Here is a 19,344-nt window from a genome sequence, read left to right as displayed (position 1 = left end):
CGGTCTATTCCAATTTGGCCATAAAATTGTGAAAAAGTTTCAAGCATAATGCCTGCCTTCTCTTTTCTAAGGTGTCCCATTTTAATGTTTGTTTTGCACTAGTAATACTAAGGTTTCTGTCATAGCTGCCGATTACGTACCGTGCTGCTATATTCTGAACTCGAATTTCAAGTTTATCTCGGTCGGTACACGTAGGAGGGTCCCATACGGTACATCCATATTCTAAAGTGAGCCTAACGTAGCTTTTGTACATAAGATCACAAGCCTGCTGGGGAAAGAGTTTTGTATTGCGCCGTAGAAATCCTAACACTTTGCATGCCTTTGCTGTAATGAAATCAACGTGCCTGTGCCAACATATGGACGGTGTGAGGAATACACCCAAGTACTTGTACTCGGAAACAATCTGCAATGGGGAACCGGATAGATAATATACGGCTTCTGGCATACACTCTTTAGTAAAGCGCATGTGGACTTCTGTGTGTTTATTTGCATATGTGACTATCTGTACCAGTTTTGTAGTGTAACTAAATCATTTTGCAAAATAACAGTATCCACAATGCTTGTAATTTCCTTATATATTATCAGATCATCAGCAAACAATCTTAACGGAAGAAACAATAGTGTTGGGAAGGTCATTTATAAATATTGTCACAAGCTGTCATTTGAGGGTTGACGGTTCGGCACAGCTTCAAAATTTCTTCGATATAGGTAGTGCAAGTCTCGCCGAGTACCTGAGCTCTCTGGGCTAATGTGAGTTCCGCACGTTTCCTCTTTGCGTCCGACTCACCGAAACACTTTTTGATCTCCTCAACGAAGCGTCTCCATGTAGTTAGCATGTCCGCGTGGTTGTCATGCCATACCAACGCAGTGCCGGCCAAGAAGAAAACAACGTTCCTAAGCTGACTGGCAGCGTTCCAGTTATTGCATTGGCTTACCCTTTCGTAATGGGTTAGCCACTCATCCACATCTTCCTCTGCCTTCGCCGAGAACGTGCGTGGCTCTCGGTAGTGCTGGATAGGGACTGGGCTCACCGAGGCACTGCTAGTGAGGGTATTTTGCTCTGTGGCCATGATTGAGCGCGACGGCGAAAGTCCGGCGAGGCGACGGCTTCGGCGTAGCTCTTGTGCTGGTGGCTCCGTTGTAGGTCGTGGGAGTTACCCCGCACAGCTTCACCAAATGTTACACATGAGGTGTTTAATGGAGAGCCAGATGAATCTGGTTCACAGGCGCGGTTGTTGAAGAGCGGTCTCGCGGCAGCTTGGCTAACGTCGTTCTTCTCTTTCTTTCCTCTGATTGTCTGCGCGGCAGGCGTGGTTCATGACAGCTTGTGACAAGTAATGGGCCCAATACCGAGCCCTGGGGGACGCCAGACGATACGCGGGCCGCACTAGATTCTGCGCCATTTACTAAAATCTACAAACACCGAGTCAACAAAAGAACGAGCATCCAGTGCACCACAAACTTCATGAACGAATTCTGTTAATTGAGCTGTACAGGAAAGCCCTTGCCTGAAACCGTGCTGTTTCTGATTCGGGAGGTTACGATTGGCAACGTGTGTCGTTAAATTCAAATTCAAATTCAAATTCTTTATTTTTTCCAAAACAAGTTTCGTGGTTGACAGGGCTAAAAGCTGTGGTCTGCAGCTTGACAGAGGCCCGGACACCATATTCAAGGCAGGGCTTGACCTCGACGTGAATGTCGAACCGTTAAACAAAAACGTACAGAAAATAACAGTTCATCGGAATAAGAATACATAATACCAGATATAATGCTTATATAAGACCATATATATATATATATATATATATATATATATATATATACAGAAGCAGATATATATACATATATATATACACACACCCATATATACATTCCTGCACAGACATATATATAAAAGTCAAATGTAATGAAAGAAAAAGTAAAACTAACGTATACACACATATATATATACATATACACATGTACACACATATACATATACACATATATATGCACACATACATGTACATATATGAATTCACATATGCATACACAGAAACACATAATACATCAGGAAAAGATATCATTCCAAAAACACTACAATGCGAAATGCAAGCTGACACAGGAGTATTTAGCTTCTGTTAAAGAAGAAAAAAAAAAGAATATAAATGTACGTAGCTTCACGACAATAGTGGAAGGTATGATATTTTTTTAAGAAAAGAGCTGTTGAAGTAATGCTAGTGTGGGCTTTACTATATCTTTGTATTTATTTAGGATTAACGGAAGATTATATTTCAAAGACTGCAGTTTGTAAAAAGTGCGGAAACGCGGAATTATCCAAAAATCAAGAGAACGTGTACGATCATTGGTATTTTGCTGAAGTAGTGCTATTGTACTAATAAAGTTTTTAAAAGTGGGTGAAGACTCATAGAATGAACGCAAAACACGAAATTCATACATATGTTGTATTTTCATAATGTTGTACAACCTAAAATAATATTCGGTGGAAGCTAAATAATCGATATTTGCGATATTGCGAACAACTTTCTTTTGTAATAAACAAATCCTCGCAATATTCGTTTGTGTAGTGGTCAACCATACGAGACTACAGTAATTAATATGAGAAGCGAACAATGCAGAATAAATTTGTTTTTTGGCTTCCACTGGGAGAATTGCACGGCAACGCGATAGAGCTCCTGTGGTCATTGAAAGTTTTTGCATAAGTTGTCAACATGCGAATCCCATGTGAGATTAGAGCTAAATGTTACTCCGAGAATTTTATATTCACTGACGATTTCGATCCTGTGCCCGTCGCAGTATATATCCTGTTCTAAATTGATTACTTTATTTTTTGCACGGAAGAAAAGTACTTTGGTTTTAGCTGGGTTAATCTTGAGGCAGTTAGAATTTGACCAGAATAAGAGCTTCTCAAGGACCTGATTACATCTTGACGCTAGATCGGCTTCATCAGTTCCGGAGAGTAGGATAGTGCTATCATCGGCATATATGATAAATTTTGAGCCTGTGTCAATACGGACAATATCGTTTATGTATACGTTAAACAAAAGGGACTGGGCTTGTGCAGTCGTCTTGTGCAGTTCTGGTTACTGCACAAGACGTGCTCTAATACTTTGCAGACAATACTTGTTAGAGATATTGGTCTGTAATTGCTGACTAGTTCGCGAGGCCCCGATTTATACACTGGCACAACGCACGCCATCTTCCATTCATGAGGTGGGACCCCGGTGTTCAATGACTTCGATTCCAGTATATTAAAAAAGGGAGGGACGAACGAAACACACAATTTGAGAAAAGCGCCTGTCAATCCATCAGGCCCCCCTGCTTTGCTGGAATCTATACGTTCAAGAAGAGACCGTATTCCACTTTGATCAATAATTATATCATCCATGTTTTCAATGACCTCATTAGCAGACGGATGCGGAATTGCGCTCGAGGCACTGGGTGAGAAAATGGAAGCAAGAAACTTGTTGAAGCAGTCGGCATTTTCTAAGCTATCTTCTATTTACACTCCGTCATGCTGAAGTGATGGAATACATACTTTGTATTTTCCATTACATTTGACAAGATTCCAGAATAGCTTTTTGTTGTTTGAAATCGAGAAGGCAAAGCGTCAAGAATTCTTTTTTTGCCTCGCGGATTTTTGTTTGCAGCATTTTGGTTATGGTCGCAAGTTGATCGCAAGTTTCCGAAATGGAGTTTCTTTTATATTTCCTGTATATCCTATTCCTCTTACTAGTAAGGCGTCGCAGCTCACCATTAAACCATGGCTTAGATTTAGCACGCCGTTTGGTCTGCACCCACGACGGCACATAGTTTTCTTGCATCTCAAGCATTTTTGCTTTAAGAAGGACCCATAACTCATCAACGCCGATTGTTTCAGTAAGTATTTCGAATTCCGGAAGGAATTCCTGTGATGCAAGTCCTATTTCATTTATGTTGGCTTGGCTGAAATTATACATCCTTCGGGCTCCCGAGCTTTGCGTCTTTTCGTACGTCAACTTAATTTCACAAACCACAGCTTTATGGTCGCTAATACCTGGCACCACCAAAACTTTCCTAACCCAATGTAGCTGATTAGTTAAAATTAATTAATTTAATTATGGGGTTTAACGTGCCAAAACCACTTTCTGATTATGAGGCACGCCGTAGTGGAGGACTCCGGAAATTTCGACCACCTGGGGATCTTTAACGTGCACCTAAATCTAAGTACACGGGTGTTTTCGCATTTCGCCCCCATCGAAATGCGGCTGCCGTGGCCGGGATCCGATCCCGCGACCTCGTGCTCAGCAGCCTAACACCATAGCCACTGAGCAACCACGGCGGGTAGTTAAAATTAAGTCTAATACGTTATTTTGTCTCGTACCTTCTGTTACCACCTGGGTTAAGGAAAAACTGCTTAGTATCAACAATTCCTTTGCCACTGCAGATGTAGCCCTAGTATTAGAAGAGTGCTTATTCCAAGAAAGCTCTGGGATGTTAAAGTCCCCGCCAATGACAAGGTAATCTGTATTGACTGTCTCTATCGTCTTTGAAAAATCAGACAAGACAGCAAGAGGGCCTGAAGGAGCCCTATACAATGAACATACTGATAATGTATTCCCGTTTGGTAACCGAATCTTACCCCATATATCCTCGCAATTTCCGCTGCCGATATCGAGAGCGGAACAAGAAAGCAATGTGTGAACAAGTATAGAGACCCCATCACCATGAGGGTTTCTATCGTTCCTAAAGCATGTGTAGCCGTCTGGAAAGACTTCATTGCTTGTTATTTCTTCATCTAGCCATGATTCCGTTCCAAGCACTACAGTTGGTTTGGTCATGCATAGAAGGTTGTGCAAATCATCTACTTTGTTCTTGATACTACGGCAGTTGACAAGAACGAAAGTTACATCTGCTACGGAGCTGCGCATGCATCATGCCGTTTGCACAACCTGGCCACTACCTTCATCATATACACATGCTTGCCCGTTTATAAACAGCTTATCATACTTTAGGTTCGCGCGAGCACCATCAAGGGCATTCCTTTTGCCGAATTCCCAAAGAAACTTTCTTTTTCTGCGCACTGCCTCTGAAAAATCTTCTGATATACTAATATTGGATCCTTTTATTTTCTTGGCGTTGGCTAGAATTGCGTGTTTATCTTTAAACATTGAAAACATTGCAATGAGCGGCCGAGGTTTATTGGCCTGGGACCGGCCAAGTCTGTGTGCCATTTCAATCTGCACTGGCGTTGGTCCTAAATGTGATACAATTTCTTGTGTTTTTTTTTCTCGGAGACAGCGGGCAGTTCACTTTTAATGAAATACAGCCTAAAGGAAGCTCTTGAGCGGGAACGCAAAAGCACCAAAATATTCTTGCAGCAATACCCCCGTAACCATATTGTTAGAGACTATTTTCTGCGCACGTGGTAAGCATAGCTGCGGCACAATGTTGAGCCTCACCTGCACGACGGTCTCGTTGGAGATCTCACCGAGGAAGGCCCGGCTGAAGGCCCCGTTCTGGTCCTCGTTCACCACTCCGACGGGCAAATCGGAGGGCTTGCCGCCCACGAACAGGCAAAACACGACGCCAACGCAAGACGGCACCACCAGCTGGAACACCACGGTGCTGCAGTGGCGATTGGCGCGTAAGACACGGGGCTTTACGCCAACGACCATGCGACTGAAGTCGACACTATGGGGAATGCGGCGCTTACAAAAACAAAGCCATGTGATATTCTACGCATGTATGTATGTATGTATGTATGCATGTATGTATGTATGTATGTATGTATGTATGTATGTATGTATGTATGTATGTACGTATGTATGTATGTATGTATGTATGTATGTATGTATGTATGTATGTATGTATGTAATGTTCGATTTTCAAATTGCGATATCCATTAACGTACGCAGCGCTGAGCGGACGACGACCGCGAGAGAGCGCGCCAGGCTTGTCGCGCGCCTCGTGTCCTGCATTTCTAGCCATGCGTTCCAGGCATTCGTGCCAGGCATTCGTGCTTCAGGAGGAGCCATCGCCATGAGGGACGGCTCGGCTTTGTAATTACACGGTAAAAGATGTGCACTGCGAGACAGTGAGAAGCCACCGACACCTGAAATGAACGACGCGTCACGTGGACGCCTGCCAAACTCTCTACGTGTCTATAAAAGGCGGTTGGTAAAAGAGAGCTAGGCTACACGGGCTCAGCTTGCTAAGACGGGTCGTTTGCAGCCCACTGAAGAACGCAATCATTTGACCATAGCTGAAGGATCTCAATGGGGTTTCATTGGTTGCGCATAACTGACTGCACGATTAACTGTGAACGTATTTCTTTTCAAGTTGTCTAGCGCTGATGTTTTCGAAGTGAATTGGAAACCAACTATGGCTCTACACTAATAAACTATTTACGCGTGAGCGCATATGCCCCCCCCCCCCCCCCCCCCCCCCCGCCTCTTTGAAAATTCGTGGTGCGGCTATATGAAGCTCGGCGATAAATTTGGCGCAGCGCCAAGCGAAGGAGCTGTCACAGTGGGTGACGGACGACCTAGGTAAAAATAGGCAGGTGGTGCAGCAGATGACGTCATTGGCACGGCTGGCGCATTGCAAACTCGCATAGGTAGCGCGGCGTGGGTGGCTTCAACACCAGACATAGTTCGGCGCTCGGAAATGCACGTAATCAGGGGCAGAATTCACTAAGCGATCTTACGATCAAACTTTGGCACAAGAAAAATCTTACGAGAAAAGCGTATTCACAAAGCTAAAACCGTTCGTAAGATCAGCAAGCTTGCAGTGCCCGCCGCTGCAAAGACAAGCGCTGTAGTCGAAAAGAAATAAGTGGGTGTAAGGGTAGCACAGGCGCGAACTTCAGTACTTGCGCCAGCAGTAAGCATTAGTCGATTCACTAAATAAACAGCTCTCGCAACTGCCGACGTAAGAAGGAATTTACACGATAAGGGGATGGCAGTCTTACGAACTTAATTATGCTATCTGCGCCGCTAAAGATGACGCATGTAAGCGTTGGAACGCGCTGTTGCAGCCGATTAGCCAGGGGCGACAAATGATAGCCGATGATAGCGCGTGCTGATATATTTGTCGTACTCTGTGATTTGTCACTTCCAAGTACATTGAACTGTTTTAGTGAATTGTATTAGACATGCGCTGCTGTGGAAGGTGGCAACATTAATGCTGTGCTGCGAACTTCTGCTTAATATCTGATAAGCTGTGTTATCCTACGCGCGCAATAGCCTGACTTCAAACTCTCCATGACATATTGGGTGGTAGCAAATACACGTGTGGTGGTCTCAATCCCGGGCCACCATCAAGTTTGCCAGTATATGTGCCTTGAGCCCTTCTATCGTGTGTTTTTTTTTTTTTTCTAGTTCGAGCTTTCCCTCGCTCTCAAAGCTGCGCACGATTATTTTCCAGGCGCTTTCGCGGCATTAATTTTGAGGCAATTTTAGGCAAGATCAGACGAGAAATAAAAGCGACAGCAGACGACAGCCATCGTCCTCTTATGATTGGCAAAGATGCTCATTCTAAACACGAGGCTATATCAGTACTGGGTGAAATGACGACGCTTACGTCTTTCAGTCGCGTCGTGCGATGTTCTTTGTGTCTTTTCGACCTCTCACTTAAGGAAGCCTTCGTAGGCGTTTGTGTATTCAGTGCAAGAACTTCTTTCGAGCCGGCGACGGTCTTACGGTGTTCCGCGCAGCATGGCGTCCGGTCATTAGTCAGGTCAACACGACGGCATGAAAAGGCCGGCCACAGTGGCCTGGTATCGTGAAGTGGGCAATGTGAAGCTTGCGCGACGCTGGGCGCGGTCACTAAAACGCGTCGTGCCAGCTGGATCAGCATCAGCGTCCCTCGAGTCGCGCTGTCTTTCGTGCTCTCCCGGCGGCGCACTGCGTTCGGTGCGTTTGGGCGAAGCTACGGCATTTGTGCGTATTTGCGGTGTAAGCGGCGTAAGTGCATACTGTATGAATGGTACTGAAGGACTGAACGAACTTCACATCAAGGCCGAGGCGCTTGTAGCCCGTTGGATAACAACTAAAAATAGTTTTCCTATATGTGGTGCTGCCATATTTACGTTTAGCCACGGTGCACGTATCCGCAGCTCCTCAGACTCGCTTCGGCTCTGCCTCAGTGACAGTTCCGGCTTCATATATATTTTAACGTTTATTTATTTATTTATTTATTTATTTATTTTATTTATTTATTTATTTATTTATTTATTTATTTTATTTATTTTATTTATTTTATTTATTTTATTTATTTATTTATTTATTTATTTATTTATTTATTTATTTATTTATTTATTTATTTATTTCAAGTACCTGCAGTGCCCGAAGGCATTATTGCAGGGGGGAATACACAGTATACATAAGCTCGACAAAAGACAGAACTGGTTAACCAAAAATAACACAGCAATAGAAAAGTTCACACCGCTATCAATTACACAGAAATGCTCTGAACGATGCTTCAGTGCGACAATCAGCAATTTCCTGCGGTAGCTGATTCCACTGTGGTATTGTGAGTGGAAAAAAACGAATGCTTGAAGACGTTTGTTCTACAAGTAAGTTCTCTTATTTGTAAAGAGTGGTCACTTCTGTGAGATAAGCAATGAGGAAGTAAAAGGTAAGTTTCTTTATCTATTTTAACCATACCGAAATAAATTTTAAAAAGCATTTCTAATCTCATGTTTTGTCTGCGTGTGCTTAATAATTCCCACCCTAAGTTATCCTTAAGTGCAGTAATACTAGAAGTAAAGTCATAGTTATTGCAGACACAACGGGCTGCGCAGTTTTGAACATGGTCGAGCAAATTATACAAAGTTTTGCTTTGCGGGTTCCAGGCCATGCAGGCATACTCTAATATGGGTCTTACATTCGAAAAATAAAGTAGTTCTTTAATTTTGGGAGGAACTAACCGGAAGTTGAGTTTAACAAAATTTAGCATTTTACAGGCTTTCGCTGTAACACATTCAACGTGCTCAGTCCAAGTTAAATTCGATGAGAAATAAAGACCAAGGTACTTATACTCAATTACTCGCGATAGCTGGACATTTTCTAATGTATAATGAAACAGATATGGATTTTGTTTAAGTGTAAAGGAAACGTATTGACACTTACTGGGGTTCAAAGACATTTGCCACCTAACACACCAGCGTGTTATACAGTCCAAATTGCGTTGCAAGTACTCGTGGTCAGTGGCAGACCTAATGCAGTGATAAATCGCACAATCATCCGCATACAGACGCACCTTGCATGACACAACCTGAGCAAAGTCATTGATGTAGACCAAAAACAGCAATGGCTCCATAACAGTTCCCTGTGGAACTCCCGAAGTAGCAGAATATAATCAGGTTGTTAGCCATTAATTACAACACGTTGCATGCGTTCTTATAGATAACACTTAATCCAATCAAGCAATGAAGGAGAGATACGGACGGATGATAGGTTATACAACAGCAACACATGGGGAACAGAATGAAATGCCTTTCTAAAATCTAGAAATATACAGCCCGTGTGTACACCGAGACCGAATAAATGAATAAGATCGTGACTGAATTCTAGGAGCTGTGTCGAACAAAACGACCAGACCTAAATAAAGCCATGCTGATATTCGGTAAAAAATTGTTTTCTAGATGTTTTATTCTGGCACTGGGCTCCAGTGTTTTACTACACACACTCGTTCGAGAAAAATTGGCCTGTAGTTGGAGACAATATTTTTGGGCAACCTTTATGGATTGGTACCATGCTTGTAACTTTCCACTCCTTAGGTAAACAAGAAGTACTTAACGATTTCTGAAAAAATAATAACCAGACAGTGGGCGATTATGTCAGAACAAACCTTTAACATATAAGAAAGTATACCATCACGGCCACCTGCAGAATAAGCATACATATTGTCAAGTAACTACCGCGTGTGTCACGACCAGTTCTGATATAGGTTCGAACACATTGTCGGGAATACACGGTAATTCATTTTGACAGGGAGTTGTGAAAGAAGACTGGAAATAAAGATTGAAGCAAGAAGCTTTATCGAAGTCATCAGTAAGAAGTACACTACCGTTTTTTTAAGTTCGGGATGACAACTGATTCTTTGCTAATTGTTTTTAAACACTTCCACATTTCTTTCGGGTTATTTTGTAACTTTGGGTAGAATGCTAACAAGTATTTTTCCTTAGCAACCTTGTTTTTTTTTACTTTTATATCTTTTCCAAGGGTTTTAGCATTACAAATACAGAACGGCTACGCTGCTTTCTATAAGCATTCAGAAGACGATGACTTATCAATTAATCGCCTATCCATAAGTGGGAGAGTACTTATCGAGAAAGCGGTAAGGCAGGGAGACACAATCTCTCCAATGATAGTGAATGCATGTTTAGAAGAAATATTCAATATGTTAGACTGGGAGCAATTCGGAGAAGTTCAACTGCGAATATCTCAACACCTTCAGCTTGCCGATGACCTGGTCCTGTTTCACCAACGCTTGACTGAGGACCTTAACCGAGAAAGTGTGAGAGTGGGGTTTCAAGATTAATATGCAAAGACACAGGTAATGTTGAATACTCTGTCAAGTGAACAAGAATCCATGTGGGCAGTCAGCCTTTAGAATGTGTGCAGGAGTTAAGTTTATCTTGGTCCTCTACTCACATGGAACAGTGATCATCAGGAAGAAATTTACAGAAGAATGAAAATGGGTCTGAGCACATAGGGCCAGCATTATGAAATCATGACCGGGAACTCACCGCTGTCGATGGAAAGAAAAGTGTACAATCATTCCATTCTTCGGCTACTAGCATACGGGGCAGAAACTTGAAGGTTAACAATGAAGCTTGAGAACAAGTTCAGAATTGCTCAAACGAGCGATGGGACGGCAAATGTTAGGCGTAGCACTAACAGACAGGAATAGAACGGTGTTGATCAGAGAGCAAACGGGTGTAGCGGTAGTTAACATTAAGAAGGAAAATTGGGTCTGGGCAGGCCCCGTAATTCATGGGGCAGATTGGTGGTCCATTAGACATACATAGTGGGTGATAGGGGAAAAGAACCACTGACGAGAACGGCAGAAAATTAGGCAGGGTGCTGAAATTATTAAATTGGCAGGTTCAGCTCGGCATTAGCTAGGGCAGATCAGGCGTCATTAGAGATCGTTGGGAGCCTTCGTCCCGCAGTGGACATAGAAATGCGCTTATGAAGTTTGACAACATGCAAAATTCGTCCTGAATATTAACGCACTATTGATATTGAGCCACACTTTGCCGCATTCGCATTTTTACAAAACAATGTCTGTCGTCGATTAAATACCGCCCCCCCCCCCCCCCCCTTGTCTTCACACATGTTCCGTAACTGCTCCAAAGTGTGTCAGTGTCGCAAGAGCGACAACTTCGACGTATTTGATCCGAAACAAGCTGGAATGTTGAATTGTTATGTACTTCGTGTACGGTGATGTTAAGTATTCTGTCGTGCACTTGAACGTGTGTTCTTATGAGGCTCGTAAGTTTATGGAAACGGCGCAGAAAATTGTCGTGATAGTCATGATATTCACTGATTATTCTTGACTTCTATGAGGTTCCACTTGGGCTAGGACAGACACCGTAGTTACGGGCCCCAGGCATTGACGTCATTTACCTATAATTTATTACTGGGCTCCAAAATTGAAGTGCGCGCGCCTTTGTACCTTTCGCCACTGTCAGAGGTCACCGCCAGAACCTAAAAACAAACTCTTGGTGCGAGGCATCATCGTGTTTTATCAGCTTAGGAGAAGCCAAGAAGAAGCGATGAACGCTGATACGATGTCAAAGTGTGAAAGGTAGCGAAACTTTCAGCTGTGGATATTACATAGTGAAGTTTTCTGCCATAATTTGGGGATGTCGGTAGCCGCAGCTTGTTTTTGAATTTCGTCTTTAGGGCTGCTCCGTCCCCTCGGCGGTGATCCTGTGAGAAGAGAGCGGGCGTTTCGTCGTCGGTTGGCGGTGGATGGCATCGTCGACCAGCCCCTTAGAGAGCACCGACTGCCGAGGGCGCTGATATTGAGCCTATGCGTGTAGCGCGATCACGTGCAATCCCGATGAACTTGCAAGAGCTGCTGGCCTTGCCTTGAGGCCATATGACCTGTTTACTATGCAGTTATTTTTCCTTTCCCTAAGTAGATGAGAAATAAAGACACTTAGTCGCTTAGTAATATGGTGGTGGTGGTAGTGATAATGTTGCTACAGGCTTTGCCTGCTCCGCCGATTCTCGTTCGGTGCAGTAGTCCGCAAGGTTCGTCCGCCGCCGAGGGTGCGGTGCGGTCGCTGCAAGCCGCCGTGGGCCTGCGCAATCGTCGCCTTCGCAAATGGAAGGGCAGTATGGGCGAGCGGAAGGAGGAGGAGAAGGAGAAGTGTCGACAGGCGGGGAAGAGTCTTGATCGGAGGAAAAGGAAGAGGAGGTCAAGGTGCGCGAGTCACAAGAAAAAGAATAGCAGCGGATCCTAGTGAATGAGATGTGAAATGAAATAGTAATTTAGTAATGTACGCAACTGTGCTGTCTTGAAGTGGGCTAAATAGTAAGTGAAACAATTAGACAAATAATAAGGTAAACAATAAGATAATAATTAGATGAACAATGACGGCAGAAATTAGAGAAATTATGCTCACGCGAAATACGGGTTCACTTCGTGGAACGGGGGTTCTTGTTTGTCATTGGCAACAACCACGTCGTAAACAGTCAACAATTCCTATTTTCTACAACAGATCATAAGCCAGTGACCTTTCTAAAATAATCGAGATTTGTTATCCTTTATTTCCAATATGGTCTATTGTTGAGTAGCCTCTACGGAATCCTGCCTGGTCCTGTCAACCAAAGGACCAGGCAGGATTCCGTCAAGGCTATACTCAACAATAGACCATATTCACACTACCAATCAGGTGATAGAGAAATGTGCAGAATATAACCAACCCTTATATATAGCTTTCATTGATTACGAGAAAGAGTTTGATTCACTCGAAACCTCAGCAGTCATGGAGACATTACGGAATCAGGGTGTAGACGAGCCGTCTGTAAAAATACTGAAAGATATATATAGCGGCTCCACAGCCACCGCAGTCCTCCATAACGAAAGCAACAAAATCCCAATAAAGAAGGGCGTCACGCTGGGAGATACGTTCTCTACAATGCTATTCACAGCGTGTTTACAGGAGGTATTCTGAGACCTGGATTGGGAAGAATTGGGGATAAGAGTTGATGAAGAATACCTTAGTAACTTGCGATTCGCTGATGATATTGCCTTGCTTAGTAACACAGGGGACCAATTGCAATGCATGCTCACTGGCCTGGACAGGCAAAGCAGAAGGATGGGTCTAAAAATTTATCTGCAGAGAACTAAAGTAATGTTTAACAGTCTCGGAAGAGAACAGCAGCTTACGATAGGTAGCCAGGCACTGAAAGTGGTAAGGGAATCATCTACTTAGGGCAGGTAGTGACCGCGGATCCGGATCATGAGGCTGAAATAATCACAAGAATAAAAATGGGCTGGGGTGCGTTTGGCAGACATTCTCAGATCAATGAAAAGCAGGTTGCCATTATCCCTCAAGAGAAAAGTGTATAACAACTGTGTCTTACCAGTACTCACCTACGGCGCAGAAACCTGGAGGCTTACGAAAAGGGTTCTACTTAAATTGAGGACGACGCAACCAGCTAATGGAAATAAGAATGATGGCTGTAACGTTAAGGGGTATAAGAAGAGAGCAGATTGGGTGAGGTAACAATTGCGAGTTTGTGACAGCAGAAATCAAGATAAAGAAATGGGCATGGGCAGGGCATGTAATGAAGAGGGAATATAACCGATGGTCATTAAGGGTTACGGACAGGATTCCAAGGGAAGGGAAGCGTAGCAGGGGGCGGCAGAAAGTTAGGTGGGCGGATGAGATTAAGAAGTTTGCAGGGATAACATGGCCACAATTAGCATATGACCGGGGTAGTTGGAGAAGTATGGGAGAGGCCTTTGCCCTGCAGTGGGCGTATCCAGGCTGATGATGATGATGATGATGAAGTTTGAGGAACTTTTGTTAGACAGAAAGTATCGTTGGTCTCTTCTACTGGTGGTATGGCAGATTTTTTCTTTGTTAGTTTGATTACTTCCATAAAAACTTGACAGCTGAACGCTGCAGAAGGGAAAGCGTTAGTGTTTTAGTTTCCTTTCTTGCACGGAGATGAAGATAAAGAGCCTCAATGTAAGTTTAATTGCGACTTGTTTTAGATAATCCGCACAATTTTTTGGAAGTTTTTCATTATTGGTTGGATTTGGTGATTTAATATAATCACGCTGCATCTTATTAGCATGATATAGAAGTGCGCTAGAAGAAAAGCGGAATACGTGAGGCCTTCTCAGCCAATTTAGGAACGTGATAACGTGTTCAGGTGGTTTTCCCTTTTGTTGATTTCGCAATTTGGCGTTATTGTAATGATCATGTAGCTATCTGGCGCTAAGTGTTACGGACATGAAGTAATTAAGGCCAGTTCTCCCTTCGCCTCCCTGACCTGAGGAAGCTCCAATTCATGATTACTTACAGAGAAAGAGAACCCTTTAATAAAAGGCATAGATTTTAGCCGGCGTAAAGACATTGCTGAAATGCTATTCTGCGTGGGGAAGGGAATTGGGTAGAGAAAGAGAGAAGGAGAGAGGCGCAAGAAGAAGGAATAAGTTTTAAAAAAATGGTCACTGAGTTTTCGGACTCATGGGCAATGGCGTGCTATGGTAAATTCCTTCAGTGTACGCGTATGCACTGTTCTAAGATTAGGTGATAATTCGCTGCGTGAAAGGTACATGAGGGTGGCAGAATAGAACTACAGTTTGTCGAGTTGACCAATGTTTTCTAAGTATGTGAATAAAAAGTTCATCGCATGTCTCTGTTGTGTGAGGCAGGCTAAAGGCCCTAAGACAGTCAAATGACAAAGGTATCTGTGTAAGCGAATGCATGCAATTATCATAGAACGCACGATCGTCGGCATACGCTCGACACTCAAGCAGGGTATGATCCACGGTTTCAATTTTAGCCACAGTTGTTGCAGTGTGGACTTGTCACTTGACCGAAGCGGTACCGTAAGCCGTTTCCATAGGTGGAGTTTAGGCGAAGACGATGACATAGAGTTTCCAAATGGCAAGGAATGTTGAATGCGAGTCTGGATCTGAGATTTGGATCGATGAGTAAAGGAAAGGGTAATGTTGGGTTGCAAAGCTCAACAGCCGGTCCTTTTTTAAGAAGCAAATTTTTTTAGCTAGTTGGGAAGCACCAGATCGGGTGAAATAAGCCCGCTTATAGTTTAGGTGTTGAAGACCTTTGCGTGACGCTTCATTTGATTTTTCGTTGGCCAGAATACCACAATGAGCACAGGTATCCACTGAAATTTGATACAGTGGCCTGATGCAATGGCCAAGTGATGCAAGTACGCAATGTCGAAAGAAACAGGTCGATCATTGTTTTTTAGCAGAATGCACAATGTTTGCAGTGCTCCTTTAGAGTCAGTGAAAATCGCCCATTGATCAGGCGCTCAGCGCAATATATAGAGGACAGCTTCTTTGACATCGTAAAGCTCTGCTGTCGTTGAAGATGTCCTCCGCTGCAGCCGATAAGAAAGCATTTGTCCTGTTAAGGGCACATAAAGACCTCAGGAGGAAGTCTCCCGAGTGCTTGAGGCATGAGTGTGGATGTGGGTATGCTGAGTATATTTCTCGGCTAAGTAGAGGAGAGGGGTCTGCAGCAGCGCGCTCTGTGGCATGCGACTCTGTCCCATTTACACCGGGCACAAACTGGTTTATATCAAGAGGCGAAAGTGTCCAGGGAGGTAAAATCGGAGGCAGTAATTTCTGTGGCTGAATAATCGGAGGACGGTGCAAGATCTGCACATCTTGGCCAAAGCCAGACTTACCGTTGGTTACGAGGACGCGCTACTTCAAATGCTTGTTTCCGTGGAGTACATGGAGAAGATGAGTGCTCATTGTTTCTTGGGAAGCGACGACATCTAGCGGTAGACATCCTGCTTCCGCTACTGTTCACGAGGCTGAAGAGCCCTTCAGGAGGCCCAGGCAAATCCGCAGGCAGTTACGAGAGTCCTATTGTTTACTGGTGATAATCTCTGAAGCACCGGTAGGCAATGGCGCAATGTTCCTTCAATATAGGCTTTTTCAAGTACTACCATTGAGCGGCAGTTGCAGTTTCATCGTGTTCCTGCCATGAATGTGAAAACTTGCGATGCTGCAGCAATCCTCGCACGTAGTTTCTTTTTTTTTTATCTGAGGTGACCAAGAGAGATTTCTGTCTATCACAATTCCAAGGAATCGCTGAGAGCGTACATACGGCAGCGCTCGTTTACCGAGTAAGAGCGGATATTTGGTCATTTTCTTTCTTGTGAAAGCCATGGCTGTGCTTTTTTCTGGCGAGAGGTGAAGACCTCGGGGAGCCAAATACATGGATAGCTTCAGTAATGCTTTTTGAAGTAGTTGAAGCCACAGATGCAGATATCATCGGCATAGATTGTGATGTGTACTCCTCGTGGGAGGTTTCTTGTTATGTGTATCAGGGTGAGATTGAATAGGAGCGGGCTAAGCACAGCACCCTGGTGTACGCCCTTCTCCACTGCGTAAGACTGTGTATGTCCGTTCGGTGTACTCAAATATTTTCCGCCCTGTTAAATAGTTTTCGATCCACTTGTATAGCTTTCCTCCGACGCCAAGGTTAGCCAAAGCTGTGAGAATGGCGTGGAGAAAAACAGAGTCAAAAGCTGCCTCGGTGTCCAGGGAAACGCCCGTCGGGATGCGCCAAGCGTGAATGTCCTCGTTAAGAGAAGAGACGAGGGCGATGACATTATCAATAGCAGACCTGTTTTGGCGGGAGCCGTTCATTCTTTGGAGAAACTTATTGTGGCTTTCAAGGAACCACGTAATACGTTTGTTGATCATCCGCTCCATAAGCTTGCCTACACAGCTCAGTAGGGCGATAGGCCGGAAAGACGCGTAGCTTGTTGGCTGCTTAAAAGGCTTCAGAATCGGCACGATTTTTTGTCAGCTTCGATTCCATTCGGACCTCACCAGACATCCACGAAGAATTATAATATTCCAGGAGCCATAAGCGGGAGGTGCGGGGTAGCTTTGCGATGGCTTCGTAGCTTATTTCGCCATGGCCCGGAAATGTGTGCCTGTTTGATTCAACGATAGCAGTGGTGAGCTCTTCAGTTGCGAAAGGCAGATCCAACGCTGACACTGCCGCCTGTGGGATGCCAGACTGACTATCTGTGCAGGAAATCGAAGGCCGCTGATAGTAGTCTGCAGTATTCATCTGAGATTTCTTTGATGGAATTTCGTTCATGCAGAAAGAGTGCAGCAAAGAGGGTGAAGCTGTTGGGGCGGCGTGCGCATACCTCTAAGGATCCGCCAAATTTTGGCTACAGGTTGACACACATCCAACGTGGAACAGAAGTCACGCCATCTTTGCCGACTACGTTTATCCAGGTATCGCCCGATATGACGTTGTGTCCGTCGGCAGGCACGGAGGTTTACAAAACATTTCGTGCGTAAAACTTTTCTTTTAGCTCGCCTGCGAATGGCATACAGACTTCCAAATTCCTCGTCATTTGGCGGTAAGCTGATATTTTTAGTGGAAATTCATGTGCATTTCCTCAGACAATGAGCTGCTGTCCTGAGTAATTCCTCGTCCTGGGTTGCAACAGTAATTCCCCTGCTTGCAGCATGCTTGTATGCATCCCAATCTGCAGATTTTGTAAGGAATTTTCTTGGTGACAACTGCATACAAACAGCTGATGTAAGAATTGGGTAACGGTCACTCCCACGTGTTTCCAAGTCGGTGCACCAAGGTAAAATTACGAGGAACTGAACTTGTTACGAAGGTCACCTCAATGCTGCTGGTAGTCGTCGGGCCTCTGAGGTAGGTTATACTGCCGTCATTTAGAGGTTCAATTGAATACTTTGAGAGAAGCCCTGCGAGCTTGGCTTCTCGTGCACACGTGTTTGAGCTGCCCCGAATTTCATTGTGAGCATTAAAGTTTCCACAACTAATATGTGGAGAAGGTGTAGTTGCAATCAAGTTTTCATGTCTCGAAGCACCGAGTGGCCTGCCTGGCTCCAGGTATACTACAATGAAAGTGTATTCTTGTTGGCCTATTAATGTTATGGCACACACATATTCATTGTCACTGTGAGGCGGACTATCAACCACGGAGGCCGGAATATCCTTACAAAAGCCTATAAGTAATCTGCTGATGTCATCCGGTCACTGTGAAAGATGAAAATAGTACCCTTGCATTCGGAAATGTTCCTCGACGTAGGATTCTGAGATGAAAGGGAAGTGATACGCTCGTATCGGCTGCCGGAAATCTGAGTTTCGAGCAAAGGCCGCGAACGTTCTACTGAAATATGGCGCATGTGCGAGAAATATTGTGGATGGTCAGCACAGGTGAGGTTGTTGTTGCAGAAGCCATGATTATTACTTTGAGGTAGTACGCCCCTGTGGAGCGTAAGATGCCGACACCAACGGCTCCACTGTAAGGACGGCTTCTGCCTTTGGGAGACATCTTCACGAAGGGTTGGCGCGGGCAAGAGCTTTGAGGGCTGTAAACAACATCGGAATCAGTAAGCGTGTAATGTCCTGTTCGGTGCTTCCGTGTTGCTGCCTTTCGCAGGCCATCCTGTGGTGTTGTGGCACCTGAGGCTGATGGCGGCAGTGGTCGTTTTGTGGGTCTTGTGCGACATGTTGCGGTAGCTTCAAAGGAGGCGATGAGACCGCGGGTTTACCACGTTGCTTTCTGACCGCATCAGCGTATGTGTTTGCCAGATGTCTTTTGGCTTTGTGGTGATTGTTCCTGGGAGTGGCTTGTCGTATTCGTGATAACCACACCGGGGTTAGCTGGTGATTCATGACGCTTGGGTGGTTTCCCTTGTACATGCTCCACCGCGCGAGCAAGTATAGCAGCCTTCTTTTTAACGCACCCTCCATATGAAGCAGGGTGTGGACCACCGCAGTTGGCGCATTTAGGTTGCGCTCTCGAGGTGCATTTTTTTGCGAATGGGGTCCAGCACACACTTTGTAGCACACTGGGCCGGTACAATGTCTGGATATGTGGCCATGCCCCTGGCATTTATAACATTGTGTTGCTGACCCGACGTATTCGGTGACAGGGTAACTGCAGAATCCAAGCATAACTCGTTGAGGTAAAGGTGAATCTTCGGCGAATTCCGATATAACGGATCGACCACGTGTCTCTTTGACCCTGCCGCCATCTACAGGGGTGTAAGTGGTGAGCCACCTTGCTGTAACGACGCCTTAGTCACGTAGATATTCTTGTAAGTCTTCATTTGAGTAGC

General features: G+C 44.5%; 1 protein-coding gene across 7 annotated transcripts in view; it reads right to left on the bottom strand.

Annotated features, from left to right (window-relative positions):
• Positions 1 to 19,344, bottom strand: part of LOC126523469 (ABC transporter G family member 23-like) — a 198,501-nt gene that overhangs the window by 144,395 nt on the left and 34,762 nt on the right. For all 7 annotated transcript variants that reach the window (XM_055066856.2, XM_072288869.1, XM_055066855.2 and 4 more), the window contains exon 5: positions 5,442 to 5,607. In XM_055066856.2, coding sequence (XP_054922831.2) covers positions 5,442 to 5,607 — 166 coding nt within the window. The remainder of the gene's footprint in view (positions 1 to 5,441; positions 5,608 to 19,344) is intronic.

This window comes from Dermacentor andersoni, chromosome 6 (genome assembly GCF_023375885.2).
Source record: "Dermacentor andersoni chromosome 6, qqDerAnde1_hic_scaffold, whole genome shotgun sequence".
Lineage (NCBI taxonomy): Eukaryota > Metazoa > Arthropoda > Arachnida > Ixodida > Ixodidae > Dermacentor > Dermacentor andersoni.
This window is presented reverse-complemented; position numbering and strand designations above follow the sequence as displayed.